The sequence below is a fragment of the Paroedura picta genome, chromosome 3, assembly GCF_049243985.1.
Source record: "Paroedura picta isolate Pp20150507F chromosome 3, Ppicta_v3.0, whole genome shotgun sequence".
In the NCBI taxonomy this organism is placed as follows: Eukaryota; Metazoa; Chordata; class Lepidosauria; order Squamata; family Gekkonidae; genus Paroedura; species Paroedura picta.
In genome coordinates this window covers 145,344,140-145,367,722 of record NC_135371.1, presented here as the reverse complement: position 1 = coordinate 145,367,722, position 23,583 = coordinate 145,344,140, and the positions used below count along the sequence as shown (strand labels likewise).

Below are 23,583 nucleotides of genomic sequence, written 5' to 3'. Positions count from 1 at the left end.
GCACATGTGCGATTTTGGCTGCGCATTGCGCATGTGCGAATGCATGGCCCAGCGCGCATGCACAATGCACGGGCGTGCATGAGTGGCATGCGCGGGCGGGCAGTTGCCCTGCCAGTCCCCAGCCTCAAAAAGGTTGGGGACCACTGCTTTAAAGAGTAAAAGGTAAAGGTAAAGGTATCCCCTGTGCAATCACCGAGTCATGTCTGACCCTTGGGGTGACGCCCTCTAGTGTTTTCATGGCAGACTCAATACGGGGTGGTTTGCCAGTGCCTTCCCCAGTCATTACCGTTTACCCCCAGCAAGCTGGGTACTCATTTGACCGACCTCAGAAGGATGGAAGGCTGAGTCAACCTTGAGCCGGCTGCTGGGATCGAACTCCCAGCCTCATGGGCAAAGCTTTCAGACAACATTTCTGCTGCCTTACCACTCTGCACCACAAGAGGCTCATCGCTTTAAAGAGTAGCTAGTGCCAAAACTATGACAAGCTACTGTAAAATACAGAGTTGCTTATATTCCCAATATGTAGTGCAGATTAGTCATGATACCTTTCAAACTTTTTACAAATAGGGATGTAGCTTTTCAATGAACTGAATGGCCCATAGTAGCCAAGATAGTATCAAATAAAAGGTATCCGTATGGCAAGGAGAAACTGAGAAACGCAAGAATTTAATGTTGCTTATGGAGTTATATAGTAATGACATGCTGACTTCAAGAACAAATACCTTAAATAGAGAGGCTGAATTAACCGCTTGCCAAATCTTTTACAGATCATATTCATGGAAATTTAGCTTTGGAAACCTTAAGGCAACAGCAAGTACGACTACAACAATGGAACGAGACTAATGCCTATCTCAGTCAAGGCAGTATTCCTTATTCTCACCATCACCACCCTCATTTATCCCACCTTTCTCAGCAGCCAATTGGATTGCATCAACAGCCAATTAGGGGAAACTGGAAATTTGCCAACAATGTAGAAGAGGAAACTGAGGCAACGTATTCAAGGTACTTTTTGACTGAAAGTAGGATTCGTGCCACTTTCACAGTCCCACAGTGTCACTGTAATATCACCGCTTGCTACAAGGGATAGTATAAATGTTTCTGAAGTCCTCCTCCTTTGGGGCATTAGTTGTAAGGCCATTTCAGGTGTCCTGCTTAAATGGAAGACTCAAAAGGTCAGAGAAAACATGACTCATTCTAGATATCTTTAGTGGCCTCCTCATGCGCTGATGTCGCCATCAGTCCCCTGATGGGATATAGAGATATTTGCTGATTTATTAGCATCAGATGAGTAAGGGGATGTTGGCCATTCATCAGTGCATCTTTTCCTGCCTCAGCACCTCTAATGATTATATGATGAGTAATGGGTATTTTCTGTGTTGTTTGGTTCTGCAGTAGAGACATTTCCAACTATGCTTTCAGTGGAAGCACTGTATTGCTGAAATTTATCATAATTTCTGTGAATTGTACATTCCTGGATAAGACTAACGTATAATGGATTTTTCATCTTTTAACTATTGCACACAATAAAAGCCCTGTAAAGAAAGTGATAGATTGTCAACTTGAGTTGACAGTGAATTAGAATTATAGATCTCCATTGTGATTCATTTTATTAATAAAAATCTTTATCCCAGGGTTTAGGAAAGGTAAGAGCAACCATCCAACCTATAGGTTGGATTTATATTACAGCTCAACTTCAGCAGCAGAAAGAAAAAGAAGGGAAACAAAGAGGAAAAAATGTCATTTAACCTGAAGTATTTTCTCACAGATAAACTCTATATCTGAGTTTCTTTGCTTTTCCCCTCTCCTCTTTGATGGAGTGATTGAATATGTCCTAACCCACCAAAACTTTTAAAAACCCAGGGTGATGTTTTGATTTTTCTAAAGTTATATAATGCGTCATAAGAAAAAATCACGTGAATATTGTGAAAATACCGCTTAGCTTACCGAGGCTGGGCCACCAAGCATGGCGCTGTGCCGGAAGCAGCCACCAGGTAGGGCAGCCACGGCACGCGCAGGCGCAGGCCCTGCCGGTGGAACCAAAGGGCACGGAAGGGGAGAGAGCAAGCACACCCAGAAGCCCTGTACACCCCGATTATGCACGCGGCCACTCCGGCGCCGCTTCTGGTTGTGCCCTGGTCGCCCGCGAAGCTCCGGAGAAAATGGCTGCTTTGGAGGGTGGACTCTGTGGCATTACTAAGGCTTGTCCCTCCCCGAACCCTGACCTCTTCAGACTCCACCATCAACTCTCCAGGAATTTCCCATCCAGGTACTGGCAATTTCCCTCAAAGGCCAGACCAACACTGGAAAAGGGTCCTGTCTCCTCCACTCTGTCTTTTACTGAGGAAAATTAAATTTGAAATGTTTTGGTTGGTTAGCAGGGGCCACTGAGGGGCTTCCATTTCTTAAAGCTACAAGTGTTCCTTTTATCATTTTGAATTTGTATGGACTCCCTAATTTTTAATTTTTAATGTCTCTTGCCCACCTTTTATTCATGGAAACTGAAGTCTGGAATGTTGTGGTTGCCTAGCAACAGCCACTGAGAACATCTGGTTTTTAAAGCTGCAGGGGCTCCTTTTATCATTTGGGGGATTTTTAACCGCCTCCCAGTGAGTTTGTTTTTAGATTTCATATTTTCTGCAAATGTAGGACTCTTCAAGTTTGTAGAAAGATCTGTCTCTCTCAGTCACTGGATTCAAAGTTTTGTCCGACTTCGCGATTAGTATAGAGATGTATATTGTAGAGATACAATATGTTTAGATTACCGAGTTATGACTACTGGCTTGAATTAAAAAAAAAAACTAGCATTGAAGTATGTTTTATACTGATGAAGCACTTAACAATATTTATTGGAAAGTTTTGTATGCATACATCTAAAATCCATTTGTTGCTGTTTCAGCAACAATTAAATTGCAATACCACTATGTGGGGGAAGAGGACATATTATAGCGTTGCAGTGTGTGTCCTGGCGTTTTCTATTTCAGAAGTTCTATCATCAGTCCCTATCCCCAACTGTTCAGCAACATTGTGGAAGTTTAGAAAGCAGTTCATGGAATCCATTGTTGAGAATTGCAAAATATATCTGGTCTATATCAAGAGTATGTGTACCTGGCCCTGGATCAAGGTGTAAATTTCTTGACCCCCACTGTCTGGAAGTCATTACTGATTAACTTGAATGGGATGAAATTTTACCAGCATTCTTGTTGTATTTCTCACTTGGACAATATCTCTTACTAACATAGGTTCCAGGATTTGCTCCGAGAACTATCACATCGAGATCAAAATGAAAGCAGGGACCTAGCTGAAATGCCACCACCTCAGTCAAGACTTTTGCAATACAGACAAGTGCAGCCCAGAAGCCCACCAGCACTCCCTTCTGCTTCATGCAACTCAAATCATACTGGTCACTTTGCCAACTTCTCTGAGAACAAAGACATTGAAATCCCCAACAGCCCAGCATTTCAGCAGCATTTGCCTCAGCTGTACAATCCCCCTTTCTCAATGCCATCTGAACACATAGCCCCACCTTCCCTTAAGTATCTGCAGCCTGATGGATCATGGACCTATGCTAATGTCCACCAGAGCCATTTAATGGGGCAAGGCTTTCATTATGGTATACCTCCATTGCCTCATAGATCGCAACAGAATCCTTTTATACAAATACAGAATCATCAGCACACAATTGGTCAGGAACCATTTCACCCCCTCACTTCTCGAGCAGTGTCTGCTTCTTCACAGCACAGCTTAGAAGAGGTATGTAGATTGTAATAATTATAAGCACATTTGGATGTTACACTGAACAGATAATTGTTTGCAAGTTGAAAAAAATAGAAGATCATGTAGGTTGGCTTTAGGCAGGGTTTTATACCATCTGCTTTCCCTTTAATCTTTGAAAAGTAACTATGATATGGTGGTGATTGTTATCTTTATCTCCCAGGCTAGAGGGGGCTTGAAAAACAGCAAGGAAGGAGGAAGGGTAGATGCGAGGAGGAGTGGTTGGGGGGAGGGGGCTGCCAGGCGAGGTGCAGTAGACACGAGGCGAGTCTCAGGTGGGGTATATCTCTATTCCTGCCCTGATGGCAGCAGCAGGAGGCATTCTGACTACAGTGTGCCTTCTGGTGGAGACAGAGTGTTGCAGCTGGCAAAGGAACAGCATGGACTACTCGCTTTGTCATTTGTTGGGCTTATGGAGTGTGCCCATGGCCACTGGTGTGTGTCCCAACCCCAGAAAGCTGAATATGGGCTATACCACCCTCCAGAGCTGTCTGCCGGGCATCTTGATCCAGTGTATGCCAGTCACAGCTGCTGGAATGGGTGCATCAGAGAGGGCAATCCCGATCACGGCAGGAACAGGAGAAGCACCAGGGCAAGGATCCTGCTTTCCTTTGGGCCAACCAGGCTTAGGGGAAAAATGACACGGGACATGGGAGGGGTTTGGAAGCTGGTTAGGTCATGCTGACCCCAAGGGTGACCTGCTTTAGTGAGGCCCTGCACATTTCTGTGTCTGCCTAATGCTAGATCCTGGTTCAAAAAAAAATACTTCCTTTTCCACATTCTTCATAAAGATAAAGTTATGTCCTCCATGGAGAAACCACGAAGCCCTACCACAACCCGCACCCGTTCTCCCCAGCAAAATTGTTCCAAGAGGTTTCTGCCTACTCAAGAGTTTCACCAGCAGTTGCTGGGCAGATCCCTCGGACTGCCTTTTTTCTATTGGTCAAATATCCCCCACTAAAGGCCAATCGCCTCCTGTCGTTGGGGGTCACGGGACATGCATTATTATATGGAAACTTAAGACATATTTGATCTTATATACACCATTTATGCACTGGATGTTTCATGCTAGGCTGCAAACTGGAGTTTTAGTCATGGCAGGTTGCCCCAGCTCTTCCAGCACCAACACAGGGAAGCATTTGACCCGGTGCACCTCATCCGCCCCCGATTTGTGCTCCTGCATGGGAGCTGGGGCAGTAAAGTTCCCAGTGCATAAACGGTCATAGAGCAGCCACAACTACCCTTCAGAGTTCTGCAAACTCAGGTGAGTGCTCAGATTTGCAGGAAAATCTGGTCTAAGGGAGTGGGGGATGTCACATTGCAAAAAAGGGAGAGATTCCAGGTAGCATGTAGATTAATGTAACAAACTAAAATGACACTTGACATCACAACAGGAAGAGGAAAAGGAAAAGGAGAATATAGCCAGCAGCGGGAATTGCTGTTTCTAGTCTTCTGAAAGATTTCATGCCCCCTTCTTTTTATTTCTGTTACTGTTACATATTTATTTATATTGGAATATATATTATGCCCGAGCTTCAAAAACTCAAGGCAGAAATTACTTTAAGGAATGTTGTGCTCTTCAGTTGACAGTTCAGTATTCATGGTGAATGGGAAATGTAAACAGGAGTCACTGAAGTAAGAATATCAGTCTTTCTTCAAAACACAGTTAACAAGAACAAACATTTAATGAAAAAAATCTGCCTTATCACAAAGATGCAGATATCTGTTTGTTTTTCTCCCCCCTTTTAAATCCCAAAATGGTTTTCATAGATGATTTTAATAGATTTGTGCTGCAAGGTTAGTTTTTACAGAAATACTTTTATGATTAGAGTTTATTTTATGTCATGATCTAAACTGTTTTTCAATACTGAAAATCTAAAATAAATTTACTACTGAAAAGGCTATTCTCATTTGAGGAAGACATCTTGACATTTGCATAATTTTTCTCCCTGAATACCTGGGGGCAGGATATTAGGTCATTATTTCCCACCTCTGAGGAAAGAAATACCTCCATCTTCAGTTTTGTTCCTGCCTCCTTTACACATGCAGGATTTAGGCCCTCCAATTGCTATCAGAGAAACAATGGCGCTGTCCCCTGTGGATGACTTGTGTTTATATGCAGAACAGCTGATTTGTATGGCGAAGACTCTGAATCTCTACTACCTCTCTTCTGAGCTGCTAAATGAGGATCCTATTATGGAGGTCCTATAATCTCCATGGTCAGGATCCATTGCATTTCCCTTTATAAACAGAACTAGTAATATAGCCCGCTGTATGAGGAATACAACGGGCGCTAGGAACTAACCTTAGTGCGTGTCCCCCGGCGGCGGTCCTCTGGGTCGGCTCTCTGGGGTGGCGGCTCTTTGAGGGGGCGGCCTGACGCAGCGAGAGGCGCGAAGCGGCTCTCGCTGCGTCAGGCCGCCAGGCAGGGAGCCCCTGGCAGGCGCGCTGTGTGCGGCAGCCGGGGGCTCCCTGGGGCGGCGGCCTGAGGCAGCGAGAGGCGCAAAGCGCCTCTCACCGCATCAGGCCTGGAGCAACTGGGAGCCGTGCTGCATGCGGCTCGCAGTTGCTGGGGCTGGGAATCAGACTGTAGGAAACACTTGAGGTTCTTGCATGGCACGTGCCACAACCAGTTTTATGAGCTGGTTATCTTTTTAAGTGATATGGCAACCTGGAAGTGTTGGTTATTGTTTTTATGAATTTAATTTTGAACTGTGAATCATCAAAATGTATTCATATAAACAGCCATGTTCCAGAGTTGAATATACAAGTTTAAAAATTGCAAGATACATAGTTGTACTTTCTATGGTTCTGATTCACAGTGGGTTGTGAAATTAATGTTTATTATTTGATGCTTAGACTTTCCGAATTCCTTTTGTTTCCATTGTCATCTTTGCTTTTATCTCCTGTACAAGAGAAATATAGAAGAAAGGGCCTTAATGTGTAAATGAAAATGTGCTTGCAAATCAAAATAATAGACTGTGTGTTGTGTGCTACCTAGATATTTTTTTACAAGATAAACAAAGCTGCTAATGCAATAGAAGGAAAATTACCATTGTAAAACAATAATTGAAAGACAAGATGATAAATCAGTAGTCCAGAAGTCATAGTTAGGAGAAAATATGAAAGAAGTTGTTTGGGAAGATACTGGGGCTAGAATTAGCCTTTGAGCAAGTGTTTTAATCTGATGGCTGCTAACATTGAAAGGTGTCTTTTTTGAGTAGTTTTCTTTGGTTCTTGTTATTTTTGTACTCAGCCAGTATGGTGTAACATCTGAGTGTAAGGAAAAGAAAGGGGAAGTACCAACTTGTAAATCATTAAGTTTTTTTAGTGTTCCTTCTGACAGTGATATCTGAATACAGATGTTGACAATTGGCTGTGAAATTTGTGACTATGTAAGCGCCTTAAGGATTCCATTTTTCTTTCCCTTTCCTGCAGTATGAACCCAGAGGACCAGGCAGGCCATTGTACCAAAGAAGAATTTCATCTAGTTCAGCCCAGGCTTGTTCTGAAGATTTAAACATGCCTCAAGATAGTCTTGGACAGTGTAAAGAGCTTCAGGACCATAGTAACTCATCCTCTTTCAATTATTCATCCCCTGAATTGTGGGTCAACTCCACCTCATCATCCCCATATCAGAACATTCCATGCAATGGCTCCAATAGAACAGTCCCGTCGAGAGAACTGTTAGGTAAGCCCTTCCCTCCACTCATTTACACCTCAGTCGATTGCATTGAAAAGTTAGATTTCCTTCCCTCTATTTCTACACAGCTTAAACTTTAGCATTTTAACTTTTCATGTTACAAAAACACGGCTACATAATTATTTCTCTGATGCGATGACTTGCCACTTACTAGCACAGTGTGCCTATATTATGAGATTAAATGAACAAAGTTTGAGTCTAATGAGACCAACGAGGTTTTATTCAAGATATAAGCTTTTGTATGCCTGCACACTTCTTCAGATACAGTGAAACAAAATTTCCTCAATATAGGAAACAAAATTTCCTCAATATAGGCGTGTATATTGGGGGGGGGTGTTAATGGCTAGGAATGTTAATTGCATACATAAGAAACTAGGTTATTATAGCTGAGTTTGGATTAAGGCAGTTAAGTTCTGTGAATGGCAGTAAATTAGCATTATATCTTGAGTGCAGCTTTGTTGGTCTTAAAGATGCCATTGGACTCACATTTTGTTTTGATGCATGAGACCAACACAGCTGCCCACCTGAATCTATCCAGATAAAATGAAGTTAGTGATACAAGATTAGCTGGCTGATACAATGGATGATTTCTGCCATTGCAGGGATATTTTTGTCACTGGAATAGTGATGGGGATTTCTACCAGTTCCTCCGTCCTACTGCAGAATCTCACATTTTGCCCAGTGCTGGTCACTGTAGTCTCCTGAACCTTGGAAGCAGCATTTTGGGAGGATTATCAAATGGTTTAGGAAAATATCCTGTCCCTTTAAAAGAGTCTTAATGGGACATTATTTACCAGATCATATTATTTAAACTCTTGTTGTGGGGGGGGGGGGGGAGCTTCATTTGCTCATTTTTATACACTAATCCTCTGTTAAAGGGATGGGATGTTTTTTCCCCAGACAAACTGGCCGTGCTGCATTTCATGCATGCTGTGGATAAAGTGGGGGGAAAGCCAAGAAAAACCCCATTCAGCAAGCTTCTCTCAAAGTTCTTGTTCATCATTTGTTGTCCAGTAGCATCTGCCTATCTCAAATTATTAATTTTTCTTCCATTAATGTTCAGCCCGCCATCTAAAGCTTATCCAGCTTTCCTTCTTATATGGTTTACATATAGATTGAATAGATAGGGAAATGAAATGCATCCTTGCCTGACTATGTTGTCAATTGGAAATCATTCTGTTTCTTCAGATTCTGTCCTAAAAGAACGTCTTTTCTAGAATATAAGTTTAGCACCAAAACTATCAGATGTTGTGGCACACATTTGATAAGCATCCATAGCTTTTCATGAACCCCATAGTCAAAAGCTTTGCTGTAATCCAGAAAACAGGTTGTTAAAGTAGACAAGACTATTTTAAAGATTGCTTCTACACTTTGGAAATTTACTACTTGAATTGCTGGCATTCTAAAACCAAAATTTAAATATTTAGTTTACACTAAGACAGGTTGAAGACACAAGCACTTGTCTTCACTGTCTTAAGTAAACAGTGTTCAGTGTTTGCAATGGGGCCTTTTTCTTTTTAAACAACAGTTACTTTCTTCACAGATTTTGTGCAATGTATGTGTCACATTTTAAGACACCAATTAAAATAGAACTGTGAGGAAGAGAGTAACTTCAAGAAATAGAGCTTTATTATGTAAGGATTTGGGCCTATTTCAAAATGTCAGATTAATAGAGTATTCAGTTCAAAGTTTTCAATACAAACAATTTTTTTTAAATATCACTGTCTCCACAAATGCTTCATAGCTTGTTCATTACTTTTGTCGAAAAACTTAGTAATTTTGGTCAAAATATTTTCAGTTTTTATATGATACGTTTTGTATCATAGGTTTATTTTTAATGCCTCAGAACAAGATGCAAAATGTTTTTGGGGTCTAAGTTTTGCTTTTTATCTGTTTCATGGGCTTTGAACACTATACATTTTTTAAATTATGTAGCTCATTTCACAGTATTTTAATGAGCTATTTTTCTCATGGCTTAGAGAGAAAGGGAAACCTGGTGGATGTCTTTCTTTACTTTTGCCAGTAATAGCTCCTTTGCAAAAATCATTCTATTAAAATGGCCACTTTTGCTCTCTCTTTCCAGTTCCATCGAAGACTGTCAAACCCCCCGAGGAACTGATGAAAGGTGAAAACATCCAGTTATCCAATTCTTTTAATTACAACATGCTCCAACATCTCGGCCAGTTCCCGCCCCTCATGCCCAATAAGCAGATTGCGGAATCCAACAGCAACAGCCAGCAGAGTGCCAGTGTGAACAAGCCCGCTATGTCCTACGCAAGTGCTCTGAGGGCGCCACCAAAGCCGAAACCGCCTCCTGAACAGACAAAAAAGAATAGTGATCCTTTGTCTTTGTTTCAGGAACTTAGTCTAGGTAGTTCATCAGGTAGCAATGGCTTTTACTCCTATTTTAAATAATCAGAATATTTTTGTAGAGAAATTTTAATTTCTGTTTGTGTCAGTATAAGGTAGTTTGGGCTTCCCCCTGCAGTAGCCACCATTTCTCTTTGTTTATATTAGTAATGGTATCTTGGTTTAATTGCTTTGCTGCTAGACTTAAAGCTAACCTTTTAAAATTGTATTCCATTACCTTGCATTTTTTGATGTGAGTCAGAAGTTTGAAATTTTTCCCTATAGAAGAAAGACACTTTTTTTTTCTTTTCATTTTTAAAAAATTATTTGTGTAACATTATATATGTGTTGCATTAAAGCTAGCAGCTGAAAGGTTAACTGTGCAAATTAATTAAAAATATATATAAAACAATTTTTAAAAATTTGTCTAAATTATATTTAAAGAAATTGTAAGTAGCATTTACATTTATTCAATAACATTTAGTATATGATGCTGGGTTTCTGTACCAGAAATGGCCAGTTAATGTACAAATGTATGTTATGTCTGCTTAAATTGTTTAATTTTTTTAATAAAGGTGCAGCATCTTCTATTTACTTTCAGTTTGATCAGGTTTCTGTGAAGGGATGCTGCATTCTAAGACTTTAATAGTATGATGTGGTATAGTATTCTCCAAATGCAGGATAAAGTGAAAACTTTCTTTGCTGCCTCACATACCACTGTTTTGAATATTTCAGAGTTTCAATAAGGGAAAAAAAGAGCAGTGGTTAATCTAAAAAGAAAAAAAAAAGTACATATTTTATGTTTGGACAAGCTGCTTATTTTAGCTTGTTGGGGTGATTAATTTGATAGCTTTTAAAAAAGAAATCATGAAATTAAAAATCAGTTATGTTGGGCAGGGTGTTTTGTAGTTTAATGAATATTTAAAACAACAATTGACTGAATTAAGTAAAATATTTGGGTCCCACTCACAATTATGCATGTGTAAATGCGTGTAATCTGGTTTCTCCTCCTCTGGCTTCTCTAGTGGTATAAAGAATTGTGTGGCTTTAAGTTCTACCCCAGGTACATTATTTGATGTTTCCATTGAATGTGACACTATACACAGATATTCAGATATTTTGATAACTGTTTTCTTTTGAGGAACATCATTAAAGAAGATTTTTATGTTTGTCAAAGCTGTATCCAAATTCATCCAAATTTTTTTTGGGGGGGATTCGTGTTGTTATAGGTCAGAGACCAGGGGCAGGTGAGATCTACCCACCTAAGGTTTTCCACAGTCTTGGTATTTTACCACTATATACTTAAAGTAAAATCTATAAAGAGTTACACCACAATATGTAACAAAACATTTTTGTGGGAAGAAATGTTTACCTTCCAGGTTCTGGCCACATTTTCGATGTAAGGGATGTATCTTTTATAGCTTCTACTTGTCTTCTTTTACACTTGAAAAGATCTTTGATCTGGGACATAATTTACAACCGTTTATTTATTTTAATTTCCCGTTATAAGACACAAGAGTAATATCTACATAAGTATTACAGATTTTAAAATTTGTTTTTCTTCAGTGGGGCACACCTTCCCACAACCCTGAAAGATTTGAGGTCCACCCACAACCTTTTGCTGAGCTACTGTACAAATATCTGTTACAGTCTGGTATGTGCTGTGGTTACATTACATCTATTCCTGTTGAATTTTCAAAATTGTAATGGTGAAATTTCAGTTTGATGAAAATCAATGTCACTTATTGACTAAAGATATCAGGATCCTTCTGCAAAATTCCGCAAACTAATTTAATGCACTGCACTATTTGCAAGATTTCTTGGGTTCATGGTTCAGAAATGTAGAACAAAACCTTATAGCTTGTGTAGCTTTCTTAATATTTTTAAACTGTACAAATGATAAGGGAGTTAATTGTGTTCAGCCTGCTGAACTCACTGCATCCGATCAGGAATATCCAAATGTCCAAAAATTGTGTTCTCTGCACTTTAAACAAAGCTCTGCTTGCAATCATTGGTAGTCTGAGCTAGTTGAATACCACAGACTGAGGAAGTCAGTTGGTGGAAACCAGGCTAACTCCTCTGAAATAAGTGCAGCTATTTCTGATTCAGACCTCCCCAAAAGCTGATGTACACTCCTGACCCTTGTTAGTATTTTATGAACACTCTTTAAGACAATGAGAATTACTCATGCATAACTGATTGCAAGAATACAACCATGGTTTTTTCATTTTGTGGAAACCTGTTTAAGTCAGTGAAGAGTTCCTAGGTAATATACATAGCTTACAACGGCAGGTTGATTATACCTTAAATTCACTTGCTCCAGTTGACTTTGTGATTTGGATGCATCTGAACATTTCCCAGGCCATGACTTTTTCACCTCCCCCACCCTCCCAACCCCAAATGCTGCTCCTGGGAGGCTGAAAGTTGAAGAAGTAGTCTATTGAATCCAAGCCTGTAACTTCAGGAGTTTTAAAAATCACACATTTATATAGAGTCTTATGATTCTGTTCACTGTGCTGGAAATATTAAATTAAATATTGCTTGTTCATTTACTTATATCTGTGAATAAGTTGGAAAACAGATGTTCCTGTCTGACTGCATCAAATTCAAACTGTCGTACACTGGTATTTTCATTGCATCAGCAACTTTCTAAGCACATTAAAACACCTTTCTTATTCTTTTTTCCCTATGTGTTATTGTGTTGATCATTTGTCTGCTTTGTTTTTATATCATTGAATTGCAGATCTATATTTCATCAAGTCATACACTTTTCCATTTGTACAACTGTTAGATTAAGGAATGCTTTATTGATACTCCAGCAAGTTGCGCAGACTTGCAATAAAAGGAGAAAGAAATGGTAGTCTTCAATTCATTTGCTCTACATCTGCCCAATGTAATGGTTGTGGAGTTAAATGGGTTGTGGAATGTAGTAAGACAATTATCCAGACATCTCAGGGTTATAACTATGAAAGTGGAATAAAACATTACATCAACCTACTTCCCATTAAATACATTACCTCAAAGAAGTTCTGGTACTGTGGTATGTTCAAACTGCTGGTAGTCAGTTGTACCCACACTGAAGAAATTCTTCAAATAGAACAATGGAATTGCAGATCTATATTTCATTGTCCAATTATGAAAAACACTGATGACATTCATTATGTTTCCCCTAAAAGGCATTAAGGCCTAGTGACTAAAATCTATCTAGGATCCTTGGCCCTAAAGAGATCAAACTGGCTTTGACCAGAGCCAGGCCCTACTGGAATGCTCTTCAGCCCTATGGGACCTTTGAAATTCTGCAGGTCTTGCAAGGCACAGCTGTTCCACCAGGCCTATGGTTGAGGCCTGCTATCTGATCTCACTGACCTCTCTGCCTGCACCTCCAAAATTATACTTAGGGAGGTCCATTCAATGCCCTTCCCCTATCCCATGATAGGAAATTTCATGGGCAATAATGGAACTTAATTTTATGTCAGAAATTTTAATCTGAATTAATCTTTATTTTTGTATTTAAGATTTTATTTATGTGATTTTAACTATATTGTGATCTGCCCTGACTCTGCCGAGATGGGCAGAATAAAAGTTTAAATACTAAATTAATAAATGTTTTTGTAGTAATTCCATTATCAATGAACATGCATGTTGTCAATTACATATGCCATAAACCAATAATTTCCATGGTTATGAATTTCTTTAACCACTTAACAGAGTTATAAGATAGATCTGTGGTGGTGTTTATGCACAGCTTGTAAAATTCTCATTGTTCTTTCTGCCCCTCCACATAGGTTTTTCTACCATTATTTAATTTCAGGAGCAAAGAAATGCTAGTTTTGTGGGAACAAACATCTTAATTTTAACAAAAGCATATAATATATTGTGGTGCTTAAAGAATGTTTTAGATAGATTAATGGACCTAGAAAACAATAACCCACATGCTCATCTTAATATTTAATATAAATGACTGTTCTTTGATTTAGAAATTATGCTGGTTGACGTTTTATGTGGTTCACTAAGTAGAATGTATATTTTTCTTTGGGATGAAGGATAATTTTGAAGGAAATATTTAATCTTGCCTATTTAAACGTTGAATAATTTGGTTTACTGTGGCATGAAGGTAGAAAATTGGGTGGTTCCTGGTAACCTTTATTTATTTTAGTGATTGAGACATTCACTGGTGTTTTTCTACTTCTACCATGCCCAACCGTCATTTTATTGTTCGGTTGTTAATATCATCTTTCCTTTGGTTCATCAGGTCTAGTCAGTCAGCCTGAACTTCCTTTCTTTTTAAAAATGCTACTGTCCCCTTTTTGCCACTGAACGAGACCCCAAACTGCACTCTACCTCTGCTAGATAGTTTCTATATTAAATACTCACCATAAAAATGGCATGTCCCAGGTAGCTTGAAATATGGATTTGTGAGGATTTGAAGAGTAGCTTGTCCAAAGATCAAGATAACACAAAGTTCCTTTTGAAACTTCAGATTAATTAGCTTCAGATTAATTAGGAAGAATGAATAATGATGGATTTAATGCTAAGATATGAATTGCTTCATGGCCCGCTCATGTCAATAGAACAATACACCCGAGGATATTATGTTTCTTTTTCTATGCAAGAGTGAATTGCCTTTCCCTGTCATTTTGTTGGTTTTCCCCCACCCATAGATTTACAACCTTTTTCAGTTTTTATCCTATCCATTCGACTTATCCACATCAGTCGGGGTAGCACCAATAACTATGGAGAAGCTCACATGTTCATGCTTAGATACACTGCAATATGTGAATATGAGGCTTTTCTCCTCCACGCTGTTCAGATAGCCCAGGTGTGTCCCAGTAGACTTTTGTTGTAGTACATTCTGGGCAGATTCCTCCATTATGAAATATAATTAACTCTTATTAGTAAAATTTGCTCTACCACCAATGCTGTCCTGGTGCTATAATGGAGTTCAGATTTTGAAAGACAAGCAAAGTGCAATGTGACGGCAGGACAACAGTGGTTCTACAAGAACAGGACGCTGTCTTGCATAGCTCTCATGGCTATGCTTGTCCTATCTGTTTTCAAACCAGGCGATCAGCAGATGCTACAACAAGAGTACACAGGCTGCTAGTTATCCCAGAGAAATCAAAAGAGGTGCCATGTGTAGTTGAGTTTTGCACTATTCTGTCAGCTTCAGCCATGTTCAGGCACCAACCCTGCATACAATTGAGTCCTCCATGCATTAGCCTGTGAACTCATTGGCATCCCAGCATACCCTTTGTATTTATCCTTCTTTATACTAGTGTTTGAAATATCTGGACATAAAATTAGCCACAAAATTGCATTTCTCCATCTTGTTGATCAAGTTGGATGTAGATTTTAATATCCATATCTCATAAAGGTCATGAAGATACAGACGTAATTAGCCAGATGGCAATTTCCCTATTACAAGCCTAACATTAAACTGAGATTTGAGGAAATGTACCATTAAACACAAAACACCTAGGCTATACAGCTTTTGTGCATCAATTTCTGGATTGGGTTGAAATGTTATACATGTAGGATGCTTTTGGCCTAGCAGACCCTACCATGTGTGAAGTTGCACTTGCAAACTAGCACAACTTATTAGGAAAAATATGGCATTTACGTCCCCTCCAGAATATGGCTTCCATTTCTGCATTCCTGCAATCCAAGCATCTTCTGCTGAGCATCCCTACCCCTTTTCATCTCAATAATGTTTGGACAGCTAGTTATGTGAGTTGCTTCTACTCAACTCACCTTTTAACTTTTTACAGTCAAAGTGCTGCCACATATACAGTCTATTACTGCAGACTAGATATTGATGGGCTGCATCTTGTGGCATGGCGCCTGATTTTTGCAGTATGGGTGGAAACAATTGTGAATGCTTCATTGCCATTTATCTTTGTAAGATGTGCATATAGCTCTGCACTATGGGGGAAATAAAACACAAATGTGGTACTAAGATTATTTTCACCTTGAATAAGAAGATTAGGCAGGAGTCTCAAATGGAGATACAAATGGGAAAATCTTTTGCTACAACAGGAGAAATCATTCTTACCCTAATTATGACTGCATTACAAATTATACCCATCACTTTTTAAAATGACCCTACACACACACACAAATCAGCACATCTACCCCTGAATGACATTCAGAAGAGTTGTAATGCACCAAAAATGGTTTAATTCAAAAGGCATTAACTACCTAATGATGGGCAGTCTGCTAATCCAGCAGGTGTTTTAAAAATAGTTTCAACAACTTTTTTGTGACTCCTATAAATTGCATTAAGGACCAGGGTCTTACAATATCTATCTCCAAGTGTAATGTTTGTCTTGGTGCACTCTATTTTTAAAGATTAATGGTAACACAAAATGTATTTTACTGCTACATTTAAGATGTATTTATAATAAAATGCCTTTTTAATAAATAATATTGAAATTCACTAGTACATTATGTCTGCAGTACTTACTAATGGCTTGTCTTCAGTTTACCACAATACATAGTGGAGTTCAAAGGCAGGCAACATTTTGGCCTGGGTGTCAAAAGAACAATTTATTTGTGAAGATGTTTGTGTGCCTGCAAACAGAGTTGGTGTTGGATACACTTGGCAGGCCCACTAGGAGCAAGCTGATCTCCGGGGGTGCATCAATGCCTGGGTTCAAGTGGGGATGATAAGTCCTCCACACATCCAACTTGACAGTGCTTCCATTCCTTCAAGGACCTGGATGAATTGGATGAACACTTGGAGAACCGTCCCTGTATGCAAAAATAGTCAGCCATGTCACTCGTGTCAAGCACTTGGTTTTAATAAGGAGCTAAAGCTTTGGACAAAAGCTTGAATTAGGGTTTTTTTTTAAAGAGAACTATTAATAGTAAGTGGAATATTAATATTTACTAGTAAACGGGCTCCTTTAAGGTATGTCTGTCAAATTTTGTGCCTTCATTTGACCTGAGGCCAGTCTTATGCATCTTCCAATATTAATGGGCTGTGCTTTTTGACATGAGTTGAGATACGTGCTTGTACTTTTAAAAAGAATACTGCATACTTTCTCATTGTCAATACGTATCTCAGCAGTTAAATAGGCCACCCAACTGAGATGTTCTAGTGAACATTTGAAGACACATGGCTCAACTCCTATGACTTTCTAAAGTGCCCATTATCCCAGTGATTACCAATAAGAAAAGCCAGATACTGGAAGATGGTATGTCGCATTGTCTTTTTTTCTAAGTGTGGGCCAATCTGATAGCAATGATGACCTGTCGGTTCTGGCAGTGACTGGTGCTGCCTGGGGAGTGCAAGAAATAAACCAGCCACACATTGACAAGACAAAGCACCCTGATTTCCCTCAAGGGTTGAAGTGATTATTAGCAGACCTAGTCTAGTTTGCAGATGTTCATGATTTCAGCCTTCCTGCAAATACTATCCTTATATCTTTCAGGGCCAGACTCAAGAATGTGGTTAATCATGAGAACCTGTAATTAGTTGTGTAACCAGATAGGAGGGGGTAATGAGGAGCAGCTGTTAACATCTTGAAAGATCCATCCAGAGAGATGGTTGGAGAGGCCACCTGGTGCCAGTGGGCAAAACACTATAATAGGGGTACAGGCCAAAGTGAACCAATGCTAACTTTAATACTTTTAAATCTCAATTTGAAATTGACTTCTGAAATGAACTATAAGTCCTTGTCTTTATTAGACATTAATATCTTTATTTCTGAGAACAGTCAGTTAAAAATTAAACCCTTCAAAAAGCCTTTTGATAAGAATGTGCATTTACACTACAGATCTTTCTATCCGCATTTTCTATAAAAAGAACATTCCATATAAACTGTTTACCAGGCTCAAAAGAAATTCCAGTATGCAAGATCTTATTGTCAGAGGTTATCCTGATGATATCATGTAGGGATCCTTAAGAGGATTGCAGCTATGTCATGCAGGCAGATTTTGACCAAACAACAAAAACAAACTAGGAATCTGACGCTAAATGGATCACTAGAATTCCCCCCCCCCCTTAGCTTACGATATTTAAAAATTATATACAAATACTGGCACATTCTTAGGGAGATTCCTGGATGTAAAAACAGACCTAAAATAGAAGATCTAAGTCAGTCAGAAGCTTGCAGACGCACACAGAACTCCAGCATTCGGAAGGGATTACTGAAAACAGAGTGGTGAGTCACTTTATAAATGTTTTAATTGCATTCCTTGTAAATTTTCTTGTAAATATGTTTTTTTTTCCAGAGTTAAAAAGGTTTTTCCAAATATTTCTGCTTGGGTAAGAGTGATTTTTGCAAGTTCTTTCTCTCAGTGCAGCACTCTCACTGTCCAGACCTCACACCTCCAAGCGAGGTAGCTTTACTAGATCTTTATTTGACTTCATGCACCCTTCAACTGCTTTGGGGGAAATCCCTTTGCATGAGCCTCTCTGGGGTTTCTTCGTGGATCTAAGACATATAATCAGCAGTGAGGTATTTCTTTCCATGGTGATGCCTGATGGAAAAGCTGAAAGGGGATAAATGTAAGTACCATCAGAATACACAAGTATTGGGCTCTTTCTTTCAGCTCATCCATAATAGGGCCACATTATCAACTACAAGAGTAAATGCTTTAATAACTAGTTAGCATTGCAGGGTTCCATTTGACAATCAACACTTCCTTCTCAATGATGGCATAGTGTCACTCTGCTGGTTGCCATTTCCTACTAACATTTGCTACTTGGGATAATACTGCTCCAAGGTCCATCTCTGAAGCATGTGTATAAAGCATGAAGGGCCATGTAAAGTCTGGGTTACAAAATACTGGACCTTGGTTCTGACGCCTTCAGTGTCTTGAAGGCTATAATGTGATCTGTGGTCCAATTACATTGGGCTGTTCCTCCTACAGGCTGATGGTAAGGACTACCCACAGTGGTTAAGTGGGGGACGTACTTGCTGTAATAACCCACAAAACCAAGGAAATGCCAAATCTGCTATTTATTAACAAGGCAGGGACTCTGTTCCAGGCTGTGACTTTGTCTGGTAATAGTCATAATAGTCACAAGAGCCTCTTGTGGCTCAGAGTGGTAAGGCAGCAGATATGCAGTCTGAAAGCTCTGCCCATGAGGCTGGGAGTTCAATCCTAGCAGCCGGCTCAAGGTTGACTCAGCCTTCCATCCTTCCAAGGTCGGTAAAATGAGTACCCAGCTTGCTGGGGGGTAAATGGTAATGACTGGGGAAGACACTGGCAAACCACCCCGTATTGAGTCTGCCATGAAAACGCTCAAGGGCATCACCCCAAGGGTCAGACATGACTCGGTGCTTGCACACGGGATACCTTTACCTTTAGTCATAATTTCCCCTTGCCTAAAGCTCTTGGAATCCTACTCAGCTCTTCTTGGGAGTGTCTCAGAGTCCAGCTTCTGTACAGTCTTGTAAGACTTTTGTTAGATGTTGGATATGGGATGGCCAGTCAGGACTGCATATAATTATATCATCATCATCATCATCATCATCATCATCATCATCATTATTTAATTTTTAGACCGCCCTTCTCCAAATAGGTCTCAGGGTGGTTTACAACATAAACAGTTAAAACACAATAAAATTCCCATAAAAACCCCAATTAACATCAGCAACAAGTTACATATAACATATAAGCTGCGGTGGTCACAATTCTGATCTTAGTTACCCGACTTCCCAAGTTCAGCCTGGTGGGGAGAATAATATTCAGAAGAGGGTGGCACCAATACAATAGATCTAACAATGATCTCGATGTTAGAGATCTCAATATTGGAGGGGATCCTCTGATGGATTAGTGGGAGAACTACCCTGGCCTCAACCATATGCCTGGCGGAAGAGCTCTGTCTTGCAGGCCCTGCAGAAAGCTGGTAGATCCCGCAGGGCCCTTAGCTCTTCTGGGAGCTCATTCCACCAGGTTGGGGCCAGGACTGAAAAGGCCCTGGCCTGGGTTGAGGCCAGGTGAACATCCCGTGGGCCCGGGACAACCAGTAAATTCATACCCGCAAAGTGGAGTGCCCTATGGGGGGCATAAGCAACCAAGCAGTCCCGGAAGTAGATGGGACCCAGGCCGCGTATAGCCTTAAAGGTTATCCTGAATCTGATTCGGAAACAGACCAGTAACCAGTGCAGATGACGAAGCACCGGCTGAATTTGGGCCCTCAAAGGTGTTCTAGTGAGGACCCTGGCAGCCGCATTTTGGACCAGCTGTAACTTCCGTGTCAAAGACAAGGGAAGGCCCACGTAGAGCGAGTTACAGAAGTCTAATCTGGAAGTGACTGTTGCGTGGATCACTGTGGCCAGGTGTTCCGAGGACAGGCGAAGATGGGAAAATGCCGTCAGAGCTACATTGGTGACCTGAACCTCCATAGAGAGGGAGGCATCAGATGTCACCCCCAAATTCCTGGCAACTGGTGCAGGTGTTAATTGCAACCCGTTCAGGCATGGGAGGCACGCTTCCTGGTCCTGCCCTCTTCTGTCCAGCCACAGGACCTCCGTCTTGGAGGGGTTGAGTTTCAGCCGACTCTGCCTGAGCCATCCAGCTACTGCTTCCAAACAGCTGGCAAATGTATCCGGGGTGGAGTCCGTCCGTCCGTCCATTAGGAAGTAGAGCTGGGTGTCATCCGCATATTGGTGCCATCCCAGCCCATAGCCCCGGACCAGCTGGGCTAGAGGGTGCATATAGATGTTAAAAAGTGTGGGGGAGAGTATCGCCCCCTGCAGAACCCCACAAGGGAGCTCGCAAGGGCTCGACATACTCTCCCCCATCGCAACCCTCTGCGCCCGGCTCTGGAGAAAGGAGACCAGCCATTGAAGCGCAGTCCCCCTTATTCCAGCTCCGGCGAGGCGGTGTACCAATAACTCGTGGTTGACCACATCAAATGCGGCCGACAGGTCTAGAAGCACAAGAATGGCGGAGCCACCCCAATCCAGCTGGTGCCGGATATCATCCATGAGGGCGACCAGCACAGTCTCCACCCCGTGGCCAGGGCGGAAGCCAGACTGGTATGGGTCGAGGGCCGAAGTTTCATCCAAGAAACCTAGGAGTTGGTCCGCCGTGGCCTGTTCTATCACCTCACCCAGGAACGCCAAGTGCGAAACTGGGCGGTAACTGGCGGGGTTCCGCGGGTCCAATGATGGCTTTTTCAGTAAAGGGCGTACCACTGCTTCCTTGAGCCCCTTGGGAATCTCTCCAGATGTTAAGGAGAGGTTGACAATCTCCCTCAAGATTCTATCCGCTGGTTGCCCGATTTGAGCAACCAGGACGGACAGGGATCCAAGGGGCAAGTGGTCGCCATCACTGGCAAGTGGTCACCCTCATCATCAATTTAAGTTCGGGCACATTTGACACATTGCCCCACTACCTGGTCTACCAACCTCTGAACAATGGCAGCTGCTCCATGTAAACTGAAGAGCGTCTTTTGGAATTGGAACAGGTCTTTAGGGGAAGCAAATGCAGTTTTCTTCTGGTCAGGAGGGCTCACCAGGACCTGCCAATAACTTTTAATGAGGTCTAGGGTGGTTATATAGCATTCCATACCCAATGGATCAATGAATCAGCCTGAGGCATGGGATATGCATCACATTTTGCAGCTTTGTTGAGTTCTTGGTAGTCTACACAGAAGCAAGCCTTGACACCAAGATTATAGGATCTCTCCAGGCATTCTGAGATGATTCAATTACTCCCAGATTCAGTATATCACCCACATCCTTATCTATCACCCCCTGCTGCTTCCATGGAATTGGCACCATGGGGTCCAGATTTCCCCCCCCCCCACTGGTTGGGTAGCTATATTATGCATTGTTAGTGTGGTATGCCCAGGGTGCTTAGAGAATAATGTAGGAGATCTCTGTAGGAGCTCTTATTTTGTTGTTCTTTGGACAGTCTATAATCCAACTGTGGGACCACTGGGGGGAATTCCATGCTGAATCACCAGATGACAAGGCTCATTATCATTATGAGGACACCACTTTTTAATGTCATTGACATGGAGCCTCTTGGTTCTATGGCGATTCTCCCTGCACTGGATCTCATGCAATGGTGGCCCTAGGTCCCATATAATGGTACATGGGCCCTGCCAGGGTGAGTACCCTCTTGTTCATGAAAACTTTCTCCCCTGAGGAGGAGCTCCTTCCTGGGTGCCTTTATCAGTGTCCCTTCTGCTCCTATTGTGCTTACTATAGATTCCTCCTATCCTCCACTCATGCCTTTTCAAAGTGCTCATGCAAGTTCTAGGCCCTGAGTGGAGATACTGGGGAAGCAGGCTCTTCAACCCATTGGTTACCCACTATACTTAAGATGCCCTGGGACTTTACCCATAAACCAGCTTAATGGTCACAAACCCAGTGGAGGTTTGAGGTGTTTCATAGAGAGCGAACATCAGAGTCTATATAAGGGCTGCATGCATTTGGCCTACCTTGTGCAAGCCTGTGTGGGCATCATCTTCACTGTTTGATTCAACCTTTGCACTAATATGTCTGTTTGTGGATGATGTATGTTTGTAAAGACTTGCCGTACCTGAAGTACTTGGCATACCTGTTTCATTAGCTTGATGGTGAATGAGGATACACAGTTAGTAAGAATATCCCAGGGCAGATTCACATGAGAAAGAAATGCATGAAAGCTCTTGCCACTCCTGTGCTTTTCATATATCTTAGTGGGATGGCCCCCAGGTATCTTGTAGTATAATCAATGGGTACTCATAGAAACCTAGCCTCTCTTGGAGTACAATGTACTGGTCCTACAAGGTCCATTTTTATGCGGTCAAAAGGACTTTGTATGAGAGGTAAAAGTGTGAGCGCAGCCTGGGGAATGGGCCTACCTGATATAAGCTAGCACACTTTGTAAGTCTTGCAAAATTCATGTACATTCTTTAAGATGGATGGCAAGAAAAATGGGGAAGAACCCAGGCCAATGTATTATAAACTCTTTGGTGCCTGGCTCATGGATGGTCATGAGCCAATGTTAAAACCTCAAACTGAAATTTGTGGGGGACCACCGGCGATTTCTGTACTCCAACCCAGCCACCTGCTATCCTATACCAGACCTACCCTCCTTCTCTATCTGAGGCAGCTTGCAGTTAAGCCTCTCATTCACTGTCATGACCTCACTCACTGCCACCATGTTTCAGAGTCTTCCCAAGGACTCATCTTCTTCCTGTGCAACTAGGAGCTAAGGGTCCCATTGCCACTGTTAGGCCTTGACATCTTCAGAGGGATCTGGAGGCACCATTTTCTCTCTCTGTATCCCCAAGGGGGCAGCCTTATCTTCACAGTATGCGCAGGCTTCCTATAATATCTTGACCCAGGAGCAAGGGAAAAGGCAGCTTTTCCACTTTGAAATGATTGACCTCAGTGATGCAACCTGGATACTCCATCCTGGCCTTCACCATGGGGCATTGCTCTATGTGCCCATGAAAGGCTATTGAAGCAACACTTTTCAGGGAAAGATCTTCTAGCAGGAGTGCTCCTTTAATCATGGAGCTGGAACTGCTATGTCTAGAACCACGTCTGGCCATCTTTCCTGCTTCCAGGTCCTATTATGATCAACCAGGGTCATCTTACAGAGACCATGGCCTGCATGGTTAAAACTCATCCAGTGTCACACCCCATAACCAGACAGTTCTTTTTCAAATGTCCCCACTGCTCACAGATAAATCAGGGATCCCAATCTGGGTTGGTCTCCATGTTAGAGGGTTGTGTCAAGTTTGTGCTAGAGGGAACTTCTCCTGGTTCTAGTTCAGGGGCTGTAAGATGGTGGTTCTGCTAGTC

At 41.5% G+C, this 23,583-nt stretch overlaps 1 protein-coding gene across 4 annotated transcripts in view; it reads left to right on the top strand.

Moving 5' to 3' along the window:
• The window catches only part of HELZ (helicase with zinc finger), a 131,321-nt gene extending 118,811 nt beyond the window's left edge, over positions 1-12,510 (top strand). For all 4 annotated transcript variants that reach the window (XM_077328400.1, XM_077328399.1, XM_077328397.1 and 1 more), the window contains 4 exons: positions 768-1,002; positions 3,240-3,750; positions 7,210-7,462; positions 9,558-12,510. In XM_077328400.1, the coding sequence (XP_077184515.1) occupies positions 768-1,002; positions 3,240-3,750; positions 7,210-7,462; positions 9,558-9,889 (1,331 nt within the window). In that variant the 3' untranslated portion in view covers positions 9,890-12,510. The remainder of the gene's footprint in view (positions 1-767; positions 1,003-3,239; positions 3,751-7,209; positions 7,463-9,557) is intronic.
• Positions 12,511-23,583: the final 11,073 nt, after the last annotated feature.